At 44.0% G+C, this 27,120-nt stretch overlaps 3 protein-coding genes across 4 annotated transcripts; 1 reads left to right on the forward strand and 2 right to left on the reverse strand.

Moving 5' to 3' along the window:
* Positions 1–1,187: 1,187 nt before the first annotated feature.
* jmjd8 (jumonji domain containing 8) lies at positions 1,188–6,198 on the forward strand. 2 transcript variants are annotated; one of them, XR_016094419.1, is made up of 9 exons: positions 1,188–1,463; positions 1,716–1,808; positions 1,934–1,982; positions 2,359–2,455; positions 2,965–3,033; positions 3,425–3,544; positions 4,490–4,683; positions 4,780–4,914; positions 5,630–6,198. XR_016094419.1 is itself a non-coding variant. In XM_088936678.1 (9 exons), exons 1-9 carry the CDS (start codon positions 1,354–1,356, stop codon positions 5,708–5,710), a joined length of 822 nt encoding a protein of 273 aa, XP_088792804.1. In that variant the 5' UTR covers positions 1,188–1,353; the 3' UTR covers positions 5,711–6,198. The 2 variants fall into 2 exon arrangements, 1 of the variants encoding a protein (XP_088792804.1); XM_088936678.1 differs by having other exon boundaries at positions 4,490–4,557.
* Positions 6,199–9,716: 3,518 nt separating this feature from the next.
* Positions 9,717–22,714, reverse strand: stub1 (STIP1 homology and U-Box containing protein 1). Its single transcript, XM_088936579.1, has 8 exons — positions 22,393–22,714; positions 18,314–18,556; positions 17,501–17,699; positions 17,044–17,209; positions 16,169–16,256; positions 15,269–15,325; positions 13,988–14,104; positions 9,717–13,503 (listed from the first exon to the last, which is right to left on the reverse strand). Exons 2-8 carry the CDS (start codon positions 18,425–18,427, stop codon positions 13,378–13,380), a joined length of 867 nt encoding a protein of 288 aa, XP_088792705.1. The 5' UTR covers positions 18,428–18,556; positions 22,393–22,714; the 3' UTR covers positions 9,717–13,377.
* A 3,846-nt stretch (positions 22,715–26,560) lies between these two features.
* LOC148818614 (myeloid-associated differentiation marker homolog) lies at positions 26,561–27,109 on the reverse strand. Its single transcript, XM_088936887.1, has one exon. It carries the CDS (start codon positions 27,107–27,109, stop codon positions 26,561–26,563), a length of 549 nt encoding a protein of 182 aa, XP_088793013.1.
* Between the last annotated feature and the right edge of the window lie 11 nt (positions 27,110–27,120).

Consider the following 27,120-nt stretch of genomic DNA (forward strand, 5'->3'; position numbering starts at 1 on the left):
CTACCTGGAGCTGATTGTAATTTGTTAAGAAAATGAACCCTGGTGCCAGACTTTTTCAAACCAGCCAATACCGCAATCAAAATGACCCTCCCTGGCTGTGCTATAAAATAACCTAGTGCTTTCTGAAACTTTCAAACATACATCATACCACTGAGAACACCTGAGATCTTTTGAATTCAGTTATTTTCTGGTCTATTGTGTGGGGAGAGATCAGCTTTCTGATGAATGTGGTCTCGTCAACCATAAAGTTATTGAGAAATCCGATCCTGGTGTAGAGCATTTTTACTACCTTGCCCACCTGTAGCAATCAATGTGAACAGCAGCAGAGTGTGCAGGGTTTTTATATTCTAATACCTGACTCATCTTTTCCTCATACTGAGCACAGACTGGCATAACTACCCTGCTGCTTGTTTGGCAAATCCCCTGTACAATACACAGACATGGTCTTGAAGAATGTTGTTTCCACAGCGGGATGTATAACAGCCACAACCTTTCTGGATAAATTAGTTTTTCAAACACATCCTCAGATCTGAGGCGGATATTGTCATCTAACGGCGGAGATTAAATTAATTTACTACATGGACAGTGACACAAACTACACTTACTTTAATAGTAGTATAATTAATAACAAACTTTAACAGTCGAGGTTAGCACAGCAGCAACAGGAAGAGCCCCCCTTTTTTGGGGGGTTGGGAACCCGAGACCACACATGTACACGTGTCCTTGCCCCCCGAGTCCGAGAAGTTCACACCATCCCAGTTATCCCAGACACATTTCCATCTATCCCAACACGCTCTTCTGGGGCTGACTTCACCAGTCCCACTGCTTGTCTGCCCGGTGCCCCGTCACTGCCTGCTGAGGGCGCTACAACAGGATTTGTACATCAGTTTGTAAACAGGTGTTCATACTCGTATGCCAATATTGCGAATAGACCTTTAATGTGGAGTGTACGGTGAAGGTTTGCGCTAGGGTTAGAATTAAGACAGGTAAACACAGTTCGAGGCTTTGTGATTTAACACCCCCGCTTCGATTGATATCAGCTTCTTACAACTGAACGTCCTTAACAAATACATGTTTCTGGTCTTCAGGCTGTATTCTGCCTCGGAAGAATCTTATTTTGCTTTTTGATAACCGCTCTCTGCTGGCCAATGAGATCCACGCGTCCTGGCAGGAAATGTACCGCAAGCAGGAAGGAGGCAGCTTGAGAGGTTAGAGCGACAAGCGGGCGGTCTTCCTACTGTTAATCGGGGTTGCCTGGGCCATGTGTTTCACTGCATAAAGAACGCGTCTGCACAGTAAAGAAAAAACAACAAAACTTCACGTACACTTCGTTTCCGCCTCTGTAATTTGCTGATGGCGTCGTACTGCGCGCTGCTGAAGCTGTCTCTCCTGCTGGCGTCGGTACCGGCGACCTGGCAGAGAGGGGACACGGAGGACACGCCGGCATCCCGCGATGGGGGCTGGTAAGTCCCACACTCCCCCCCGGTTATAACAGTTTGGGGCATTAGGTTCTGCCTCAAAGAAGGAGACAGCATTTTCACCGGCATCTGCGATTGCATGCAATGCGTGAAAAGAAAAGAGAAGACACGTCTGTGGCGCTATCCTGCGTAGCGGTTGTCCTACATACTGCATAAAAACACTTCTGCCTTCACTTGTTTCTGCACTTTTCTGAAGATAAAAAAAAACCGGATTCGCTTCCCTTCTGTTCCACACAGGTTGTCCGACACCGATTCCAGCCTGGATGACGAGGGACCCTGCAACATCGACATCTGGGACCGCTCACTGACCTACGCGGATTTCATTGAAAAGTCAGTGCGATGGCCAGCGGCCGCTTGCGGTTCAATAACTGACACTCTCCTCTCTCTCAGGTGTTTATCCGTGTTCGCTTTTGATGTCTAAGCGGTAGTTGGCCTTTTTTGTTTCCCACCCGCAGATATGCTTATTCCAGACCGGTAATACTGAGAGGCCTGTCCGATAACACAGTGAGTACACGATTACTTACAGTATATCTAGCAGACGCCACCTACAGTGTGCCCTTTCCATAAACACTCTGCACAGCAATAAAGGCGGCGCCACGGTGCCGATGTACACGTATTATATAGACATGTACAGACATATCAACCTGAGCCAACTCGCTTAAACGAGGAAGATATATTGAAAGTCATTTGCTCTTATGAAAATATTCTAAAAAAAGCAGACGGTCATTCAGAATCCGGACGTCTTTGTCAAATGAGTTGGGGTGCTCTCACGAGAAGGGTCTGTCCGATAGCGACCGGTGCTCGGGAGGAGGGCAGTTGTGAATGAATACCTGTCGGAAGGCAGCCCCTCTCAGCGGCGCCATTGCTCCTCGTCCCGCAGAAGTTCCAGTTCCTGTGCTCCAAGAGCAGCCTGCTGCAGCAGTACGGGGACAGGCTGGTGCGTCTCAGCACGGCCAACACCTACTCCTACAGGAAAGGTCAGTGGCGCTCGGGCCCTCCAGCCGCCGCGGCTCATAACTATTCGGTTTACCTCCTACTTGCAATACTGGGAACCAGGCTCTCATTATATACTTACCTGTGCTTTTCTTTTAATGAAACCTATGTTTTCAGTATTCAGCTGTTTAAGACCTGTATAAAAATCCTCTATACGTCAAAGAAAAATTAGGTTATCAAATTGAATACTAAGATTTGAACAAAAACCATAGGCCCTGCAGGACCTGGGCTTGAGACCCCTGGCCTGTATTTCATTTTCACCTGCCAGCTGCTTGCTAGTTTCCAGCCTTCCCTGTAGCTCCAAATTTATTTTCCCCATCTCTCAGGTTTGCTTGTTGCCACATACTCTGTAACTTACCTCTGCCTAGACCTGCATCATCGTCCTTTCCCTGTACAGTACGAATTCGTATTGATAAGAACGCAGATGTAAGGTGTCCCCGACGAGTTGATCCGTTTGCAACAAATGATATCTTCATCCCCCTCTTCCCTGCAGTGGACGTCTCGTTCCGGGAGTTCCTGACACACTTCCTCCGGCCGCAGTCTCTGGACACTCTGGGAAGCGGTCGGTGTCTCTTCCTTTTTTCGTATCCACACCCCTCCCATGCGTCCCGAGTCCATTCGGGAGGAAATCACAAGGCCCAATCTGAGTCACCTATTCCGTTCAAGAGTTTTAGAGATCACTTATAAAAATATGTAGTCTTTCTAACAGTATAAATGAAAACCTCTGTTAGTCCCTTGAGAATGGTGCAGTACATCATTGAGTTGCCCAGGTGTTACAAGAATGTCGGTTGAGACGGGCCTGGATTTTCTTCATTTACAAAGAATGCAAGCTAAGATGCTCCAAGAAATTCCACGAGTGTATCGAACCCGGGCTGATGCTCTAGCTGTAGATTCTGCTGCAGTTCCTGTTCATGTAGAGGCAGTCTGACGCTATCCTTCATTTATCCCGACAGACACGCTGTACTTCTTTGGTGACAACAACTTCACAGAGTGGCAGAGTCTGTTTGCGCACTACCAACCTCCCTCCTATGTTCTCCCTCACACCAGCGGGGCCTACAGCTTCGGGATAGCAGGTGAGTGGAGCCGGGCACAGCAACTACAATTAACAAGAACTACAATTCCCATTAGCCCGCTGGGCAACTTCCTGCTGGCATCCTCCTGATGAGTCCCAGGCTAATGAGACTGTATCAGATGAGCGTCGGTACCTTTTCGAATCTTTGTATACCCCCTTTCCCTCGCAAAGCCCGGCATGGAGACCATGTTTGTGGTTTTCAAGCTTTAAAGATGACGAGTGCCACAAAGATGGCCAGCAGCCATATCACTCTGGAACTCACAACTGGCAGTCCACTGAAGCTCAGCAGGTGTGAGCCTGGTCAGTACCCGGATGGAAGACCTCCTGGGGAAAAACTAAGGTTGCTGCTGGAAGAGGTGTTACTGGGGCCAGCAGGGGGCGCTCACCCTGCGGGCCATGTGGGTCCTAATGCCCCAGTATAGTGACATGTATACATTTAGTGAGACGTAAAACCGAGGTCCTGACTCATTAAAAATCCCAGGGCGTTTCTCGAAAAGGGTAGGGGTGTAACCCCGGCGTCCTGGACAAATCTCCCATTGGCCCTTATCAACCATGGCCTCCTAATAATCCCCATCTATGAATTAGCTTCATTACTCTGCTCTCCTCCCCACTGAGAGCTGGTGTGTGGGGAGTGTTCTGGCGCACTATGGCTGCCGTCCCATCATCCAGGTGGGGCTGCACACTGGTGGTGGTGGAGGGGAGTCCCCATTACCTGTAAAGCGCTCTGAGTGGAGTGTCCAGAAAAGCGCTATATAAGTGTAAGCCATTATTATTATTATGATTGTCCTTGGATTATGTTATGTCATCTGATTTGCTTCCTTTCATGAAGGTTGGTGGGCTGGTGCTGCATAGCATGCTGCCTATGCTGTGACAATCGTGGTTTAGCTCCTGAAGGAGATGGCCGGCTCTGTGCTAAAGCTTATTTCCCCTTTCCCTGCCTTCTCAGGTCCTGGGACAGGAGTCCCCTTCCACTGGCATGGCCCTGGGTATTCCGAAGTCATCTATGGGAGGAAGGTACTTAGTCCAAAAAACCAAACAAACACTGTGGCGGAAGAAACAGCAAATCTCGAAAAAGTGATCCAGACATGTCAGAAGAAAAACTGGAAAATTAAACCTGATTGAGTCTTAACACCTCCTGGAGTAAGCAGTTATGGAAAAGGCATTTTTGCTTTTTAACACGTTTTAAAGAGTATTTTCTAGATCCACCACCCGATTCCTTGTATGCGTTCTCTACAGCGCTGGTTCCTGTACCCACCAGAGAAACAGCCCCATTTCCACCCCAATCGGACCACACTGTCCTGGGTAATGGAGTCATATCCAGAGCTGCCCCCAGATGAGAAGCCTGTGGAGTGTACCATCCGTCCAGGGGAGGTCAGTAAGCACGGCAAAATCTCACCTGTGGAACATACCATCCACCCAAGGGAGGTCAGTAAGGACTGAATTGCAAACACTAGAGCCAGCAGCCACTGTTGGTCTGTGCTAATAGAACCCCAGGGGAGTTTTTTCACATCAGTGAATCAAGTTTGAAGTTCTACAAAGTGTACATGTATACTTACTCTTCTGATTAGACTGCAGAGTAGAGGACTAGATTGTAGGATTTTGGATACAAGAAATCTATAGCCTTCACTGCTATGACTCGATCTTAATATTTATTTTTCCTGTTTATTACCACCTGGAGCTTCTTGTTTTTAAGTTCGGCTGCAGGATTCAAATTAGGGAAACTAAATTCAAAAAGCAGTCCTTCACCAAAATAGCCTGGCTGGTTTTATCCACGTTGTAAGTACCTTGAAGTAATCAACATTTGAAGAGCCGAAGGACTGTGAACTTATTTCAGTAAAATCAAAAGTTTAAAGCAAGTGTTCGAATTGGAATGAAAATCAGTGGAATTTGGAGTCCCTGACTTAGATACAGGGGCTGCACAATACAGGCTTTTTTTCCACGGAAGTACAAAAGCAAAGAAAGTAGATTAATTCCAATAAGAGTTAAAAATCAAAAGTATTTGAAGCTGGCCTTGATGGACATAAGTCAAAGTACAACTACAGTGCAAGCTGTGTTCCTCTGACCTTTGACTCTTGACCTTTGGCAGGTGCTATACTTCCCTGACCGCTGGTGGCATGCCACCCTCAATCTGGACACCGGCGTCTTCATCTCCACATTCCTGGGATGAGTGCCTGGGATATCACAGTTCCTCCAAGGGAAGGCCAAGTCTCCTCTTCCTCTTGGGTTCTGGGAAAAAGACTTATTTACAGTGTCAGGGAGTAGATTTCCTGACCTGAGGTGGACACTTGAAATTGCAGCGAAGAACTGGACTCTCATTCATGTTCTGTTACCAATTACATGATTTCCTTTGGCCATTCCTTTCAGACAGTGTTATAATACTTACATTCCAGGGTAAGACTCCTTTTACTGAATTCACACTCATTGGCTTAATTGTTAAATGGAGCCCCCTTTTTATTTTAATTGGAGCTCGAAGCCCTAAATGTCTATTACAATGTCCAATTCCAATTTGGGGATCTGCCTGTGAATTTTTACATGAAATCAAACTTAGAAAATGCAAGTCTGTACAAGTGCTGTAGCACGTAGCAAATCAGAGCTCTCGACACAATGTTCTGTTCCTTAAAGCAGGAGATTTAAAAATAAAATAAAATGATGAAACCCTTTGTTGTTTTTAAATATAGTGTATATTATATTAAATATTGTTTAAATACATACATATCGACAATATATTTAATATAAACTGATTGAAAAAAGAAACGCCACACCTCCTCCTCCACACTCTGGCCCTCCCGTCTGTGTGGAACAGGCTGAAGAGTGACTCGTCTGTGAAGAGGACCGGATGCCACTGCTGACCAGTCCATCGCAGCCTCTGTCTGGCCCAAGCCAGTCGGGTGTGACGTCTAGGAGGTGTGAGCAGAGGGCCTCTGACAGGTCGCCTTGCTCTAAGGCCAGCAGCCTGGAGCCTCACTGTCCTGTCACTGATGCGGGTATTGTGTCTCCCGGCAGTTTCAGCAGCAGTACGGGTGGCAGATCTGAAACGATCTCTCAGATGGACCAGTCTGATGTGCCGGTCCTGCTCTGGTGTGGTCACTCGAGGGCGACCGGATCTTGGACGGTCATCTGTCCGTCCGGTCCGCTGAAACCTTCTCTGCAGTCGGGACACAGTGGAGCGGCTTACTCCATAGTGTCTGGCGACGCTGGCACATGACATGCCTGCCTGCACCATACCAGTGGCCCTCTCCCTTGATTCTGGTGACATTCGAGGCATTATGGAATGCACAGAAAACTGACTCAGTGTGGCCTTTTTCTTGCAGTGATCTAAGCTTTGAATTAAGGTCTTTTTAAAGGTGACCTGATCAGGCATTGTTCCACCTGGACCTCGTTGGGTTAAAGTGCACCTAACGAGCTGTCGTGTGATTGGCAAGCTGCAATGCCTCAACTGCACAAGCTGTATTGCTGGTCAGAGGGCTTAGACCAAATTGACAACTTTTTTGTGAAAGTACATAAGCTAGAACTATAGTATTCTCATTCCAGAAAACGCTGCAGTTCTTTTTTCCCCATCAGTAGACATTAAATATATTGTCTATATTAATATACATTTAGTGTTGGAGGCCACCTGGCCGTGCTGAAAGATGCCGACTCAACATTCATTACCACACCAGCCAACTGCTGCTGCAGGTGCCCTTGGAGGCCACGACACTGAAAAAGGCAGAGAGGACAGGTTTGGGAAATGTAAGATTGTTACAGTAGCTTTCAGTGGTTTGAACCACAAGGAAGAGAGAAGGGCTTAAAACGAGGTGCGTATGCCTTCTTGACATAGAGGGATCTGTTCTCGCTGTCAAAAGCCAGACATTTCTTAACCGTGAAGGCTAAGCATGAGAACCCCACTTTACTGTATATACTGCTTTTGCTTGCAGATCCATAACAACGGGGAAAATATTTCTTGCAGTTAATGGAATGATCCATTATTAATGCACACTATTGAATGTGTGGAGCCTTCTTCAGCTCATACCTGAAGAAGACTCCACAGCCGAAACATTGTTTCCTTTCTTTTCAGCATAGAATAAACCCGTTACCTGTTCCTTTGCAGTCTCACCCATGCTGACGCAGCTCCCTGCTTGAACTATTAAATGTGTGCTTACTTCCTCTTACTTCTACACATTATTGAATACAGGAATATTTTATATGTATATTTCAGAAATCCTACTCCATAATTCACAACCGAAAGGTTTAGATCAGGCATTGTGGTGAAAACACTCAGTGCATGACCTCTCTGGGTGCGACAGATGATCAAGAAGACTATGACAACACCAACTACAAAGCAATACTCCGTCGGGTGTAGAACTCGGCCATCACTCAGTATCAAAGCGATTTTTAATTTAGCAAAACCCAGCAGACTGACATCCTCAATCGGCTACCTCACTTGTTTGCAATGTCTACAGCCCATCTCATTAAGACTTTATCAATGTCTGGGCAAGTAGCCAGCTGCCCAATTAGTACAGGCTTAAGAAACAATTCACTTGCTTCCAAGTCTGTTTGAGTATATTCGCACTTAGAGAAAATAAGAAAAAAAACAACTACTGGAACACCTTCACATCGAGCAAAAGCAGTCCTCGTGATTAATCAAAATTCAGACAGATGTTGTCGACAGTCAGTACTTCACGTACAGCCTCCAATTCCAAAACAGGAGACCCAAATTACAATTCTACCAAATTACTTTTTATCCTGATCTTTCAATGTAGTATAGGATCCACAATATAGAACATACTGTTCTTCCTTACTTTCGACTGAATAAAGAAATTGTACTGAAACCATTAAGATTCCATAGTCCTCAAAGCCTGAATACCTTAATTTAAACTAGAATTCTGAATCAGAGTGATCCTTTCATCCCCAAACAAATACTGTATGTAACAACGGTCAATCTCAAAGTCTGAGTTGTGATTTGCAGCACTGATAATTTCTTTCCCTGTCTCAGGGTGCATTCACTAAACATGTCTAGACCGCTGTTTACCCTGGCCGCCACAAACCACTGTAAAGTCTTTGAAATTACAGGGTTTGTTGAGAAGAGAACTGTAAATTAGCAACACAGGATAAAACAAAACGTAAGGAATAATACCGTTTTCTCCTTTTCAGTTTAAGAAGGGAGCATTTAAAAACAACTCCGCAGATTATATGAATTCTTTGAGCACTAAATGAGAACTAAAGATTGATCAAAGAGTGACCACAGAACAGGCCACAGGTGAGACTCAATAACATACACACTTCAAAGACTGCCATAATCAAGACAATTTCACACACAAATGACACTCAGTGAAGGAAAGGTTTGATGAAAATCTGGGAGTCAGATTATGAATTTGTGACTGGAAAAAAACGAGTGTTGTAATGATAATGATAATGTTGCTTTATTAGCCCTATACATTAGGAATTCGTCTTTTCGCATACCCCAGCTTGCTCTCCACGAGACACAGACAGGGAGAGAAGCTTGGGGTCAGAGCACAGGGTCAGCCATTGTACAGCGCCCCTGGAGCAGCTGGGGTTAAGGGCCTTGCTCAGGGGCCCAACGGAGTAGGATTCCTCTGCCGGCTGCGGGATTTGAACCGGCAACCTTCCAGCCACAGGCGCAGATCCTTAGCCACCACTCCACCCTGTTGTGTTATGTTGTGATATGGCACTCAAAATTAGTTAGATTTAAATCTGCTATAGCAATGCATGTGGTACATACCGCTTAAATACCATTGCCTGAAGGTCTTGACACATGAGATGGTGGGTGTATTAATCAAGCAAAGACTATATCCCTAGGATCCATCAAGATCAAGATGAGGTACAGTTACTAATAAGCAAGCACCAAAGTGGGTCTCCCCTAATTCCTAACCTTCTTACATCCTTCATGATTATTACATGATAATCTTCGTGATTACAGCATGATTAATACATATTTTGTTTTTACATGAATGGTTGTAATGTCCCAACGGCTGATTGGAGAAAGACTGGGCAAATTCAAATATTATTCAGACATTAAAATTACATAATATTTACAATAATTGCCAGAAATCTGCAGCTTATTTAAAAGCAGTCTTCACTGCCTTGTAGTAGTAGTAGTAGTAGTAGTAGTAGTAGTATCCATGAATACGCATCATCAGAAAGCCCATGTGAATCAAAGCAGGAGAAAATAAAGCCGTCTTTTCAAGCAATTTATTTACAAAGCAAGAGAATTCAAACGGTTAAAACTAAAACAACAAAAACAAACCAGTTAAATAGCCATTTCTGATTCACAAAGCTGCATTGAATTGCATTCAAATCTGTATAGCAGAAATTTCCAAAAATAACAAATGGGCTGTTTTTTTATTTGGTTGTAAGCGAAAAATAAATCTATCCTATCTTGAAACCCCCTCTCTCCATTATGCTTTTTATATCCCCTGAAACTGAATCTTTTAATTAGTTGCAACAGGCTCTTTTTCTTTCACAGCTCATTTTAAGATTCCCAGATGTCAGCACTAATCAGAGCCTTAGAGCAATGTAATTTCAAAGCCGAGACCTTGCTTAAGTTATTCCTCTTATGCATTTCCAATTGTGTAAAAGCAAGTCTAGGAAAAAATGTTTCCATATCAATCCTGGAGTCACTGGCTTCAGCTGTGATGTATAGGGGAATCCTAGTTACAATCTCAGACCTACTGCTGATTTCACGGGGGATACATTCGTGTGAATTCAATTACTGTGGTTAAGCAGAGCCGAGTATAGCTCTCAGCACAACACAAACAGCCACCACGTTTACTGAAAACCGTACCCTACTAGCGTTACTACTCAATGCACTTGCGTGAAATGGATTTTCAACCGAGTGGAAGGCAGCCTGAATGAAGCAATCATCCAATCATGGTAGGACAGTGGCCAAAACCTTGGGCCGCTGCTGTCACGAGATGGAAATACAAAATTGAAGAACTTCTTAAAACTGGCCAACCCAAACCAACACTGCAAGAGAGGAAACTTCCAACAAGGACTGAGACTTGGAGATCCAGTTTTATAGGGAGGGAATGACATCCTTTGAGGTACACCAATGTCCCTGCGGAGGAGAACACTCTTAAAATATTGCCACCTGTATACGTCAGCACATGCACGAGGTACATAATTGCGGACGACTTTGTTTTGTTTCAGGTTTAGGGTGTCGGAGCTCAGTTCGCATTTTCAGCAACTGTATTTGAAACCTTACCGACGTCACGCCACGCAGGGAGAGCAGCTGCACAAATTAAGCCACTGCAGTACAAAATGGACGACACTATTACAGCCTGACGAACGCCGAAACAATCTGCCAAGATGCTACAGGACAAGGGGAACCAGATATCCAGGCGCTTCAGTGTTGACTTCGAAATGACACAGGTACAGCAACCTTTCCTGCATTTCAAGCTTCTTGACATCAAGAAAAAAAAACCCCACCACATTCCCATTTCTTTTTTTTCTGGGCAGCTCCCATTCATTATCCAAAGTAACAGATGAGTTAAAAAGATTATTCATTGGGAGAATATCGGCATCAGAACAGGGAACAGTCTTCTTGAATGAGACTGTGCCGTGGATTTTTATATTATAGTATCACTGCAGTGAGCTGCTTACTAGGCATCAGAACAAGGCACACCACACACCAAGTTTGTGATGAAGTGACAACATTGCCATTATGAAATCATCATGAGATACATTTTTCTGGAATGAAAATTGTCCTGTTTTCTACTTGCTGTTACCTATCCTGTGATCGGATCAGTTAACAAGGCATGCCTATGCCTGACTCATTTAGGCAGTGCATACAGTATATTTCATACATTGACAATGACACCGGAGGTAAAGAAGCTTTTTTTGTAAGAAAAAGACTGCCTTCTAGGGAGCCGTTTGTCATCTGTCGAAACACTGCCTCCACACTTTCCCTTGCATAATGCAACAGCTTTTAAACACTATAAATCTTAGCGCTTTATCACGCTTTTACAGACAGAATGAGAAAGGGGCTCTCACCACTATCACGTCCCTTACTTCCATGAAAAAACTACATTTGCTGACATTTGCTTGGAAAAGGAGTGTTACCTCCAACAGGGAGGATCCCAGAAGGTCAAACACTGTCCCCCCCAAAGTGACTCGAGTCGTGCTCTCCAAACTGTGATAGAAACTGGAGAAATTAATTAGGCCTCAGAAGTTTATTAAACAATATAACAGGATATAATTAAAGATATACTCCAACATTTACTATTAATCCATTTGAAATATTTAATAGATCTACTAAACATGCTTATAGCTTAATTCCAATTCAGCACTGAAAATGCTGGCATTTCAATAAATAACATCCTTTTAGAAGCAAACACCTTCCTTTGTTCTCTGAAACAGGGTAGTTCTGGGTCTCCTGGCAGTGAAAATACACTAAACGAACTACAGGTGTCCACATAAAGCACAATGTAGGCCAGAATCCTGTGGATATTTTCTGAAGGAGATATTAAGACTGCGTTCAACAGTGATACCAGCATCAAAGTATTTCCTTCAATAGACACGTTTCCTTCCAAAATCCTGCAGGTGTGTATCTGAAGATTAAGCTTCCTGTAAAATACAAAAACGTCGTCACACGGGTCTCACAAAGTCGTCTAGAATTGAGCCGAGAACGCTTTCCAAACCTGTGGTGCAGAATCTGGGAGCACACAAACAGGGTCAAGAAAAGAGCCAAAGACAGCGATTCCAAATCGGTACTCTGCTCTCCGCAGGAAGAGCGAGTCGGAACCGCCGGCATGCATCTCAATGCACCAAATCTTATCCGTTCTCCCACATGCCAAACAGCGTACAAGCAAAATATTTGTTTTAGAAGCACATTTCCATGGAGCCAGGCAGCTCTACAAACCTTTTCATTCCTGCTCCTCTGCTCGAACATACATAACTCAAGTATGTAGAATTCAATGGGTGAATGGACATCTCCTACTAGTGGTCTGGGTTCCTCTTTTAATTTCAGTCACTGTGCATTTGTTAAACAAGAGTCTCACACATACCCATCTGGTAATCAAGGGAACAGTCCAACCCCCCCCCCCAAAAAGAGAAATGATGCCTGTGCACTGCAGAGGGAAAACGAGACTCTATAGCGCTAGACTTGCACTTAGAGAGCCTGCTCGTAAAGGAATATACGACTTGAATTCCTCAGCCTTGTTTGTGTGGTGCTCTGCCGACAGGCCAGTGAAAATCAACTCGCAGTAAAAACCTGTTAACATGCCCCTAAATTTCCAACCAGAAAACTACAGGAGTGTTCAACTTCGCTTGTAATGGGATTCCAGTCATTCATTTCCGCCAACAACAGACCTACCAGCTCCCTGGGCTGCGAAATCCAGCATTTGAAACTCTACTCCACAATATATATTTATATTTATATACTTTATTCATATTTTATAGACTTATATGTTTCTAGGTTCATCTTCCCATTCCTGGACTTTTAAAAGAGGGGTATATATGCTTGTACTCAGGTGGCAAGGAAAAGACAGAATTCCACAATCTTCTAAATAAAAAAAAAACAAACTTAAAAACAAACAGGTCCCGAGGACACAGATGGTGAAACGGTTAGTGTGCATATACAGGCGAGTACTAGGGAGACCTAGGACTGAAGAGTTTAGAACTAGTGACTTGGTTTTCATTGCATTTTGCTTTGCAAGGGGATCTTGTTGCCCTGGCAGGCATACAGAAGAATGGCAGAGTTACATGAAGTATACAGCCGGCCCGCGCTCTGTTAAGGCAGTCTCTTGCGTGGCCGGCTGTGATAAAGTGCAAATCCAGGAGGGCATATTGGTTTGTTTTGTTTCTCTTTCTTTGTTTCTCCTCCCTGCCGCGCCAGCTTCAGTAATCCTCCACCCAACCGTTCTCCGCGATAAAGGCGTCGATGACCTCCTTCATGGCCAGGTTGGGGATGAGCTGATCTTGGGTCAGAGGGCTTCGGGTCACGGGGTCAAAGTGTCCGACTCTCTGCAACACCAAAGACACCCAGCGCTGCACAGGTTAAACACTGGCGGGGCCCTGCTTTTCAGCTGTAATCTCAGTCTATGACGAAGCGCTGAAGTGACTCCCCTTGTCCTGGCCCCATCAGAATCACATCCGGATTGGTTATTTAGCACAACCCAGTGAATAGTCGGCTTTAAAAAAAACCAAACCCCCTACGATTCCTCTCAGCAAGGTTTCATGCAACACTAAGAGTCTAAGTAACCATAAAACTAACCAGCGGGACCAAATGGGTAAACATGAACCAGGCAATTGTGTTACAGCCCAATTTAATTATTCAAAGTCAAAAAACAAGTCCCAGTCAACATACCACAAGCTGTGATCTAGAACAGACCGAATCTACTATGTGAGAGGAACCTCATACTTTGAACAACACGGAAATTCCAGAGAAGAAGAAATAATTAAAACCTGCGTTTTATTACATATAGGGCACAGAAAGTGTCATCTTTACCTGTAGATGCTCCTCTATGTCTTTGCGGTCGTAAGTGATCCCACTGGGGGTGATACAGGGCTCCCTCATCAGCTCAAAGCTGATCTTTCCACATAGGTAGTCCGGAATTTCACGTTTCTGCATGAAGCGAGACACAGATTACACGGGCTCAATGCAACCGGTTCTAAAAGCTCACGGTGAAATAAGGTGAGAACTTCACAAAAAAGGGCCACACGGTCGCATATGAGGTACCATACTAAAGCAGTACAAAATGGAGGTTAAGACATCATAAGAATTGTGTGCTTTCACTAAGCCACAATGCATCAACAAACACTGCCATTATAACATGGTGTACTAATACAACAAAACAGTTTCAGAGAATATATGTTAGATGCATGTTTTAGAATAAAGGGTTTTCAGTAACCACAAGAAGCCAGGAAATGACAAGCAATTTGTCTGTTCAAACTACAATGCCACAGATGACCAGTGACAGTCTGGCATCCATATGTGTTACATAGATGCACTTCTATATAACTCTGCAAATGCATACATTATTCTGTTTGGACATTATTTGGCCAAAACAATAATTCAGAATCATGCCCAAACCAGACAGAAGGATTTACCTGGCTAAACAGTTTATGAACTGTAGCAGATAGACGTTTGAAAACCACCATTTCTTTACCAAGAACCAACAGTTTCGAAACACTGTTTGTGCAAGGGATAAAGCCTGTCAAATCTGGAGTTCAAGACTTAAACCCTTTCTGAATGAAGGCAGTAACGTGGTAAGCGGCCATCTAGGTTCATGCATGAACTCCATTTCCCCGTATTCGATCATGTTTAGAACAATACAGAGCAGGTTTGGAGTGATTTGACCAAATACTTTTTCCCCAACAGGAGAAGTACGCAGCACAGCTGCATGTTAACAAGCACCTGATGACCCAGGGTTGATGTAAGAACTACTGCAGCAACTTATTAGGTACACATCTGAAGCAGGGGTGGCTGATGAACTCTGCCAGTCAATAGGTGCAGCAGCAGCTCTCGAGAAGAGTTGGAAAGGTTTTATACAAATACAGGTCAGCCAGTTTTACATAGGTTCAGTTTTTGGAACTTATTGACTTGTGTTTTTTTCGTATTCCAGAAAAAAATGAAATCGATCAGTTATACTGTCTACTTAGCCTGAAACGTGGGAAAATTTAGTACAACTGACAATGATTCCATGCGGGGAAGCTTAAATATCTGTATTGCACCATTACTGGAAACAGAGGCTGTATTACAATTGGGTACTGTGATGTCAAAACTCACCTTTCTTTTTTCATCAACCTGAGAAAACAGCTCATCCATGTCGGACAAGTATTTATCCTATTGAAGACAGACAGAGAACTACTGTCAAGGGACTAGAAGCACAGTAAAAGACATCAGCACATCAGGAGAAATGGCCCGCCCGAGACAGCCAAACCTCAGCAGTGCCATCAAAAACATACCATCAATTCCTACAGTGCCAACATCACAAACGTTTGTAATTTTTTTTCCTCCGACATCCAACAATGATGACAAGACTCATGCGGTCTCCCATACATCACATACTCGCAGTCTTTAACGCTCTAAAATTAGCTCAGCCAGAACATCCTGCTACCACTGGCTAGAACAAACGAGTGTTAAAAATATGTAGAAGATAATTTACCAAAATACCCATCACTTTTATATACTTAACCACTGCCTTCTGAATTCTACAGAAAAATTACCCTTATGGCCAGCTTTCTGGGAATTGTTTATTTAAAAAGAAAACAATGAGAGAAGGTTCATGGATTTCAAAACCGTTTTTTTTTCTTAATTTCTAAAACAAGTGCAAAACATGCTTAAACAAAATTGTTTTACCAAAGGTGTTTTTTTTTTAAATTTAAAGATATGTCATCTTTACTGATGAAATATTAGGTTTATTATTACCTAATACCTAATTTACCAAGTGAAATAACAAAACGGCACAATCCCTTCATCATTCACATGTGAAACAGCTGATGCTCCTGAGAGGTTTTTATGTTTTCAAAATTTTCAAAAAGACTGGGCACTTGTTTTATTTTGACCATGTTTGACTGATCCTTGTCAAAACCCGAGGGTCCAGACTCAGAAATGAACGTCTCTACTGCAGGCACTGTGTCCAGAGAAAGAGACCAGCCCTGTGCTGCAGGGTATAGCCCTACTCACATGCTTCGCCTGGATCTTTGCTAATTCATTCCGGCTTCTGTTATCCTCCGAGTTCTCCTCCTGCTTCTCCCTGTACTCTTGCAGCTCCCTGTGGACATCGATTCACGACTTTAGAACTGGCGCAGCCGTCTTTTCTACCTTCGATCTTGCCCAGACGCACGAAACCATTCTAATATGCAGAATCAGACTCGTATAATACCATAGTGACCACCAGTTACATTCAAAATTGAGTCTGCTTTTTCAGCCACCTCTTAATTTAATAATCACAGTACATGTAGATGATAAAAGCACTTGAATTGATAAAAAAGGACAGTTTTAACCATGTCATCATATAGCATAAGCTAGATTGGGCCTGGTTAATACTGGGTGGGAAATCTTCCAAGGATAACTGCTTCTCTCTGGACCAGCATTTGCAAAGCAACACCCAAAAACTGCGCTGTAGGCAGTCTTTCATTTGCAACATTAAACCAAAGGCCTGTTTAAGGATTTAAGGTTTAAGGACAAAGCATCTTAGTCATTAAGGATCCAGTGGCTCCTTTTGAAGCATGCTGGCTAAATCCCACTGAGAGCCTCTATAATCTGCTTGCCTTAGAGCTCCCCCTGAATTCAGTTTGTGACACAGTTTCTCACTCCTCCACCTGATCTACTGCGCAGTGGGGCTGCTGGTACAGAACGGCTACCAGCATATCACCTGGGGTGGAGCTGCACTTCAGTCGTGGATGGAGTTAGGTTACGCCCTTGCATACAGTTCTTTGGGGATGAAAGCTGTATATAGAAACACCAGGAACTGTCTGAACTAGGAATCGGCAATCGGGAGAGAATTAAGAAGCTGCAGCAGCTTTCATGGTTGTGAACTGCAAACTGCGCCCCTGTACCTCTCTTTCTCGGCGAGGATGAGCTTGGTGAGATAGGCGTGGAGCTCGTTCTCCTGGTTGATGCGTTTTTCCTCGATGCTGTTCCAGCGCTTCTTCTTGGCTATCCTGAGAGCGCTGGGGATGTCGTCCCCAAAGTTCAGCCGCTGTTCCTTCGCCAGGTTGTAGGCTGCAACACAGAAGCTTAGCTTTTACTGCGTTTTTTCCCCCCCCGAAGATCAGCTTTTATTTAGGGCGACAAAGTGCAAGGAACGGGCTCACAAAACACAAGTCTGCCTCTGTGTAGCAATAGGGTTTACTTTGGTATCTTACAAAACGTGAAAAAAGAAGGGAGGCTTTCATAAGAGCTGAACTCTTCCTAGAACGCAGTCGGACAACACCTTCATTAGCAGCCAGCACTTCTAATTCCATTTTTAAATGGGCACTCCAAGTGAATGGAGCCGGGGGGGGAGGGTCTGACCTCTCTGCAGGTTGCCAATGGCTTCGTCGTAGTTCTCCATCTCCAGGTGGCACTGGCCCAGGAAGAAGTGGGCCTTCACAGACTGGCTGTCCAGCTCCAGGGCGTGCTTGCAGTCCGCCAGGGCCTTGTCGTGCTGCTGGAGTTTCACATAGCAAAGGGCCCGGTTGGTGTAGTACACAGCCACCGAGGGGTTGCGGTTCTGGGAGCGGAAATGAGAAACTCGAGGTTAAAAGTGTGAGGCAGCACCTTTCCAACTTAAGCTGGCAAAGACATGAGGAAAAACGAAACAAAGAGTACAGCATTACCAAAGGGCCCTTTCACCATGCAAAGGCTCCCTGGGTACCTAGTCTCATAAGGCAACGCATTTAAATTCATATCCAAATAAGCCTTAATAATAAGATAAGATCACTTTATTGGCCATATACAATTTCTTGCATTAGGAATTTGTCTTTTCACAGACCCCAGCTTGCTCTCCATGAGACACACAGACAGGGAGAGAGAAGCCTGGGGTCAGAGCACAGGGTCGGCCATTTATATGGCACCCCTGGAGCAGCTGGGGTTAAGGGCCTTGCTCAGGGGCCCAACGGAGTAGGATTCCTCTGCCAGCCGCGGGATTTGAACCGGCAACCTTCCAGCCACAGGCACAAATCCGTTGCCACAGTGCCACAGCTCCGCCCACAGGAACTGGCATATAAACATTCCCTTTCTGTCTCAATGGAATCTGCTCACAAGGGATAAAGAACTCTGATTGGCGGGAAGCTATGGGTTCACTCAGGCGATCCCGATGCCCATCACAGGGCCACGGCTACTCACGATGGCTTTGCTGTAGCAGGCGGCAGCTTCCTGGTACTTGCGGCTGAGGAAGAGCCGGTTGCCCTGCTCCTTCAGCTCCTGCGCGGAGGCACTTTTCTCGGGGCTGCCCGCCATCTTCTCCGCGCACCCCGCCGCGCCCGCTCCACTCTGCTTCCCAATCCTGCTCCCCGTGTCTCCGGCTGGGCACCCCCCCGCGGGCTGCGTCAGGCTGGACACCCCCCCCCCCCCCCCCCCGCCCGGTCCCTGCAAGGCAGAACAGAGCAGAGCATCCTGGGATTGCGCGGGAAACAACACGTCCGTCACACATCTCCGTTTCCCCGACAAGACGCAGCGAAGACACTTCCTGAAAGGGGGAACTGCAGTCCCAATTTCTCAGACCTGAAATTTTACGGATTTCAAATTAAGCACAAAAACATGCCCTTTGTGAAAGCACCGTAAATCGCCATGTTGTCACAAACTCGCATCCGAGTTTCCACGGATTGTGACGTGAAGTGGCCCTTCCTGCTCACTAGTCACTATAATGACTAATGTAATGGGATGCATGAGCAATTGAATGCAGGTTGTGCAGCAGAAATTTCATCGCAGGAATGTTCCAACGTGCATGCAGATTAACAAGCGAGTAGTATTTGTTGGAAAAAACAACAGAGAAATATTTTTATTGGACTAGAAGGAGATGTATTCACAAGCCTGCTTCTTTACAATATAAGAGGGCCGCAACACGTCACTGAAGTTTTGTTGCCTTGTTCCGAAACGCACAATATAGCACATACCTGCAAATGTCCTCTATTTTGTGTGATGTAAATTGGAGGTTTTACAAGTTACTGTGTAGATTTTTACTTTTTTATTGATGTTTCAAATGCACCCATCAATGGTTATTCTAACCCCGAAATATAAAGATAGTGTTGCAGTTCCCCAATAAATATCCTGTTAAAAACACAAAAAGCGTGGCATCACCTATGCCCAAAAAGCTTTTCTAGCAAACGCAACAAAACTTTTCTACGTGGTGCCATTCCTGCCTGAGCACCCCAGGGTGCTTCGCAAAATATCAGCAAAAGCAAAGCAAATACAAGTCCAGGTAATGTAACTGCGAACACACTGCAAAGTAAAATATTCTCCTTCTGCATCAAAACGAAAAACCCAAAGATATGTGCTTCATCAACGGTAGTGCAATCCCTAGCTTTCTCCTTCAGTGCTCCTCAAGAGCACTTAAAGAGATGAAGATAAAGAAATAAGGACACCATTGTCAATGCTTGGGGAAGTCATTACTTAAGACAATGGTTGCATTGACGCCAATTATCACCAATTTTGAGCTACCTTTTGCAAATTCTTAGAATATCACTAATTAGGGTCTGCAAAATGAAAAAAAAAAGTTTTAAGCTGCACACCTGTCAGTAGATTAATTACAGCCAGTAAACCTGTGAAGGATGCTTCAATTGTGGCACTTAAAGGTTCTGCAGTCCTGCTAGAGGAAATGGTATTTCTAAAATGAATTTATGTTAATCTGATATACATGAAATGTAGTTGTTTTGCTCCTACTTTATTGACTGAAAATAAATAACATTTTGCAAAGCTTTTAACTTTTCAAAAGTTTGCTTAAATTGCACATCTCTAGAGATCAGCTGCTTTAATTGCTAATTTGCCAGGATAGAACTGTTTATCCTTCACCTGTATTGCTCAGCTCTGCTACGGCAGATTCAATGACGACTCTAGAAGAGGAATTAACTATATATCGACCATCGACATGATTAAAAACAGCACAATGCACTTCTGTCATGTTAAAAAAAAACGTACAACAGTTCAGGACGTACTAAAGCAATGCAACTGAAGATAAAAGCACACATTGAATTGTAATCCTTAATACAGTATTAGTTCATTTCAATCAGGAAAGCCACATGAGATATAACCTAAGATGGGTCAGCATTTCAAATCATGGAAATTCTTTTATTGAGCTGCACAGCCAATGAGAGGAACACCAAACTCTTGGGTCTCTCTTGGATACCAGCGATAATGATGTTTGCTCAATCTTGGTAATGCAATATAAGGAGGTTACAATTTAATTATGTCCAAACCTGCAGCCAGATACTCTTACCTACATGTGGGTTTAATTAAAATATATGAAACCTTTCCCTGCATGGCTTTTACACTGCATCTCAGGGACCTGTACTTTTTACTCTCGTCTATATGAAACGTTTCGACATACTTACAAGGCTATAGCTGTAGCTATAGGATGTATTAACAACGTTTCTGTCTTCAAGAAGGAAACCAGGAATAAGAGCAGAAGCTTTTAAGTATTTGATCTCATATACACAGTACATGTCAGCAGCTCCTTCAAATATCAAAACTTTATCAAAGCTAAGTGAATATCTACTGAGAAACCAGTCTTACACTGTGGTAATAAGCCCCTCTCCAAGCCACCCAAGCTTTACAGAACTTACAATCCTCAGTGGGTAAAAACAGCAGTAAGATAAATCAATTAAGTGAACATCTAGCCAGCCACTTCCCAACCGCTCTCTCCCATTCAGGGTCACAGGGCAGTCAGAGCCTATCCCAGCAAGCAACTGGGATACGCCAGCCCACTGCAGGGCATGCATGGACAGACAAACACAGACACTCACACTAGAGCAAGTTTTTTCCGCCCCGAAGCCAATCAACCTACCAGCATGGCCATGACGACTGCGAGAAGAAATTGGAGCGCCCGGAGGAAACCCACATGATCGCAGGGCGAAGGCGCAGACTCGCATGCAGAGGGCACCCAAGGAATTGAACCCGGGGCCCCAGCACTGCCGCCGCCCAATTAAATGAACAATCAATTTAAAAACAGAACTGGAATTTTCGGTTATAAAATGTAATGAAAAGCAGAAGGCCCTAGTCTATAATCTTGGCCTGGTCTGGTTAATAGATCACTGGCGAACAAAAATTATGACAAGAATAAGCCTATTTTTAGAACCTCCATACTATTGTCACAGTCCATTGGGAAGCACATCCACACACAAGCCCAACGAGATGCCAGTTAAACCAGCAAGCATGATACTTACGGGGGACACGCAGACTCCACACAGAAGGCACCACTTCACCATGAGGAAAGTAGAAATTTAAGAACACTTCTAGTTGTTTTGCCTCCTAATTTAATGGCATAAAAGAGCCATACATCTATAGAGGGAAGTCACTAAAACAATCGTGTTATATTAGTTACCATCACTGGGCTTCCAGAGAAGATCCCAGGACTGACAGATAACCACATGGGTGGTTATCATGACTAAAACAAACGTTTTTTCTACGTGGGGTCGACTAAAATATACATCTGGAACTAAACAGGACTCTACATTAATTACTACGATCATCCCGACTATGACAATCGATGCGGCTGAGAATTTAGGATCATGGGTTCTTTGGGGAGTTGTAGGCTTCATGTAATCAGCCTCAGGAGACCAGTTATCAATGAGATCTGCCCTGCATTCCCATAAAAACGCGTGAACCGAGAGAAAAAACGCTAAATTTCACACACTCGCTGTGGTCTGCTGACTAATCAGTCACCGACGGGTCCGGGGCGATATTCATTTTAAGCAGGAACACTTATTAACTGGGCTGCAAAACACGTCACGTCTGCTGACCATCTCGGCCATGCTTATACGTGAAGTGCCTCATCAACTAACCCCAAGATTTCTAGAATAAGGATCTGCAACATGTATTTCAGGGAGTTAAAAATAATAATTCACTCTGGGGGGTGTCTGAAATAAGGTGTAAGGTTTCGTTACTTATCATCAGTACACGTAGACGAAAATTAACGGCAATATCCCCAACAGAGGTTTTTCCTTCTATAAAGATGGAAAAGAGATGGCACCGGGACTGTGCAACGGGTCCGTCGGTATCAACACCATGACATTTTCGGTACCAAATTGCTGATTACAACAGGTAGCTACCATATGTCTGCAAGCGTGCTTTCGCCCACTGTTGGCCACTAATACGTATATTTCGTCGCTTGGTTTGATCTTTTGCTTCTCCTCTAAAGCTGATGAATCGCTATCCCAAAGGGAAAGACCGGCACCCCATCCCTCCCTCCCCCGCCTTCCTGAACCTACCGGATAGGTGAAGCGCAGCCTTCCCCGCTGCCGCAGAGGTGTCCCTCGGCTGCTGTCAACAGGCAAGGTCGGGGTTCCGCGCAGCCAGTTGGCCTTGACGTCCGCTTCACCTCACGTTTTGCGGGGGGTTTTTCTTCCCAGAGAAATATGTAGACTCACACTGTGGAGAAGAAATGGGCGATCATGGGTCAGGGGTGCTATACTCGCATTGCGTTTCTCAGAAAATAACGGCATTTGGGGTTTTCACCCCACTCCCGGACTACGAGTCTCATCCGTCTCTTGTTTTGATGGCTGAGCCGCTGTCGGAAGTTCCTGCCCGAAGAGAGTTCGGGTCAAACTCGGAAGTAAAACAACGGAAGACGACCATAGAGTGCAAAGCGATTCACCGCTGTCGTTTAACCCTTTATTTTTGCGAGAAAATGGATGAAATAGAGCATAGCGGGTGTGCTTTGCCGGCTGATTGCATTCGTTAGTCTTAACGAGCGGATTTCAAACGTAAATCACCGCTCTAGGTTGATTTAAAATACAAAAACATAGACCGGGAGAACGTTTACAAACCGAGGAAGAAGGGATAAATCTATAGCCAGTTTGGCAGTCACTAGTCAATTGACCCGAGGATGTCATCCAGCCATTTCTTAATTTGTAATTATAATTTATGTCTAGGCTGACAATTCAAATATGTGTTCCCCTTCAATTCAATAATAATAAAAAAAGCTGACAGTAATTCTAGACATTTTGGAAGTGTGGACGGTCAACACAAGCAACAGATGTGCTGTGCTTATGGTGGACCTGTTGACTTTAAAGATATACTCAATAGCGTCATGATTTATTATAATTATAGCAGCATAGTAACTTAAGACTATAGACCAGTCAGAGTTTGTTACAATTAACGGTTTGTAATGGAACGGGGCTTATTGAAAACATAACAACATAAGAAAGACTCATCTGGTTTGTAACCAACTCAGTTGCTACTGTAGCTAGTAGTCAATTAGTTATCACTTAGTAACTAATTGATGTGAGGATCTTATCCAGCTGTTTCCTGGCAACCAGGGTATCAACATGGATAACACAGCTTATTCCATTTCCCCCACAAATCTTTATGTAAAATGCCTCCTGTTGTAAGTTTTTACTGTCTATTCTGAAGAGACATTTCTCTTAAGCCTGCAAAACATTTTGTAACTTGATGATCAAAACTGCATGTACAGTATTCTTAACAACGTTATCTTTTAATATAACATCCCTTGATTTATATTCTAAAGATTTAGTTAATTCTCTAACTTCTAAGTGGCTGCTTGTGCCACCCAATAACACTATTACATCCAGCATTATTTTAGAACCGAAAAGCTCAAACCTTGAACAAAGCTCTGAGCAAGTAAATAACATTTAGCCAGCAGCCATATCACCCTGCAACTCACAACTGGCAACCCACTGAAGCTAAGCAGGTGTGAGCCTGGTCAGTACCTGGATAAGAGACCTCCTGGGAAAAACTAAGGTTGCTGCTGGAAGAGGTGTTAGTGGGGCCAGCAGGGGGCACTCACCCTGTGGTCCATGTGGGTCCTAATGCCCCAGTATAATGACGGGGACACTATACTGTAAACAGGTGCTGTCCTTCGGATGAGACGTAAAACTGAGGTCCTGACTCTCTGTGGTCATTAAAAATCCAAGGGCGTTTCCTGAAAAGAGTAGGGGTGTAACCCTGGCATCCTGACCAAATGTCCCATTGGCCTACCAATCATAGCCTCCTAATAATCCCCATCTATGAATTGGCTTCATTACTCTGCTCTCCTCCCCACTGAGAGCTGGTGTGGGGGGAGTGTACTGGTGCACTATGGCTGCTGTTGCATCATCCAGGTGGGGCTGCACACTGGTGGTGGTGGAGGGGAGTCCCCATTACCTGTAAAGCGCTTCGAGTGGAGTGTCCAGAAAGTGTAAGCAATTATTATTATTATTATTATTATTAACATCAAGCAAATACTGATCAAATACTATCCCTAAGGAAGAAAGTTCAGTCCTGTCCAATATCAACATAATTGTTAGGCTTCAGGAGACCCATTGACTTGGAAACTACAGTAAGCTGAAACTGCTAGTCTTTGCACATTCACTCACACACGTGCATTTTCTGGGAACAAGGTGATGACAAAATTATGATACCCTGTATATAAATCAGATTCAGACTTTTATTTTACAGGTATCAATGTGTACAGAAGTTTAGTATGTGATTGAATCCAAGACAGAAATAGCAATAGGCAACATGAATCTTCAAATTAACCTATTTGCTTGTTAAATATGAGCAAATGCTAGCTAGGGTGCCAGGCTTCAGTTGTGTTCTGTAATATTCCAGCACTCAGACTGTGCTCCAGGGGGCAGTCTTGTCCTACTTCAATACACATCCACATGCCTTTCATGCAGTGTTCTGTATCCCAATGACCTTGCATTGTTTATCTCCGAGGGACTGACGTGTCTTTCTCCCTGTGGTGCTGTCTCTTGTGTAGTTTGTGGTATTCAGCAGATCATGTCACTGTCACGCTGCGCTCGGTCTGAAGTGATGAGCTTCCTTTTTCATAATAAGCGTGAACGGACTGAAGAAAACAAAATGCATTTAAGTTAAAATCTCAAATTCCATGTATAAACTGCATGATATTACTTCACCTTGCGAAATGTTGAACATTGATTTATTGCTCAAGTTGCTACATTATGAATACGAAGGAGTGAAATTGTTTTTGAATAATTACTATTATTTATGTGCTCTTAAAAGTGGATTGTAAAAGCTGCAACACCAGTTGATGGGGAGTTTTTCCACATTCGGTCACTAAGGTATGGAACAAAAGCAACAAACACAGACCAGCAAAAATAAACACATTCAGGTTTATTGAAGTTGAATGCATACAGCAAACTATCACCATCAGTTTACAAAGGGCTTTGCATGTGTTTTCCATTAAACTACACTGGTAAAACTTATTATCCACAGAAATATCAAAGTTGAATTGCAGTAAGACAGAGTGGTGGCTGGTGTGATACAAACTTAACAGCTGAACCGAAAACAGCTTTAGTGCTCTGTCCCCCCCCCAAAAAAAAGAGCATATTTTGCTTAAGTTTCTTTTTCATATGGCATAAACCCATTTTAAATAAAAATAAAATTAAATTCGGGCACTGGGGGTATGGCGCTCCTCAGTTTACATATGAAAATGCCTGGGGCATTCTGAAGAATTTTCTTCTTCTCTTCTGAGAATTGCTGAAACAACTTGGTTCCAGAAAGTTCCAGAAAGCCCATTCTCGAGTCAGCAGAAGTGGGGAGCTGGCTTTTGATCCATGACCGGGAGGTTGCGGGTTCCAATTCTGGGAGGAGTACTACTGCCAAACCTTCGAAAAAGCACTTCATTCAGATGAATCCAGTCATTTCTTTTGGTAAATTTTGTAAATGAGGATTTGTTCTCAGGTAATAGGTTAAATAAAGGAATTTAAAAAAACTCCCTTTCACCTGGATAAAGCTATTGATAGCAGTGAACCATTTTACCCATGACTCTTTGCTACTGGCACAAGAAGACAAGAAGCAGATAGCAGGAAATATATGGTATCACCATCTTTCTACTAATATTATGGTGCAAAAAAATTAAAGTAAATTCAATTTTTTACGTTTTACAACATAAAACAACAAGTAACGCAGCCATGGCGATATACTGTACTGCAGTTACAGAACAAACTGAGTTAAAAACACACCACTAGATTTATTTAAAATTACCCCGACACCTAGAATATACACAGAGTCACACTGTTCTAAGCAGGATCACAGTTAATTATAATCTTTAGACAATAATTACTGATAAAAAAAATGAACCTTAGAGACAGGTCTTTAGAGAACAATCAGCAAACCTACCACCTGAAAAATACAGTAACAGCTAGGTCCAGTCCCTCACAGCTGACCCCCATTTACACTTGAGACCCCTGAAAACAGAGACTGAGAATCATCACTGTTGCACCAGTGAGGGTGGCTAGAAAAAAGACAGTATGTCCCTTGTCCCAGTTTGTGATCCACTCTTCCGGGTGACAGCTGAACGCCTGCATGCTGATGACCAGGAGGAGACTGGGGTGGAAGGAGCCTGAAAGCGAACATCTACATTAGCAAACAAGGACTGCGGGATGATCCATAAAGCAGGCCACTTTGACCAGACTAAGACCAGGTCAGCTTGACCTCCACGCCATAGGCGATGAAGAGGAGGCAGGACACCACGGTGCAGCTAATCATTTCCCTGTGGCACATCGTCTCGAACGTCGTCTTGATTAAACCGTTCAGCATGCAGAGGTGGCAAGCAGGGAAGACGACGCAGGCGGAGAGGACGATGACCATCGCCAACCAGGGGACAGCCTTGATGAACTTCTTCCAGCGGTTGGACATCTTCTTGGAGTGGCCCATGAACTCCAGGAGAACCGTCAGCCCGATCATGGAGAAGCAGAAGCACCAGACGATAATGCACCATACTTTGGCTGGGGTGTTTCTGGACGGGTCTCCGTTAGCAATGGTGTCCCCAATGGCATTGCCAAAGGGGATGATGTTTTGAAGCGCGGTCAGGGGGTCCCCAATAGGCGACACACTGTCAATGGTCCTAGTGATTTCAATTTTCATGAGCTGGGACAAGACCACTGCAATGCCAGCAAGGGCGATCTCGCAGAAATGGACGATATTCAGCTGGGTCTTAGGCGACTTGAAATCTACACCCATCTTTGCTGCTG

Source organism: Atractosteus spatula, chromosome 18 (genome assembly GCF_055471065.1).
Source record: "Atractosteus spatula isolate fAtrSpa1 chromosome 18, fAtrSpa1.hap1, whole genome shotgun sequence".
NCBI classification, from domain to species: domain Eukaryota; kingdom Metazoa; phylum Chordata; class Actinopteri; order Semionotiformes; family Lepisosteidae; genus Atractosteus; species Atractosteus spatula.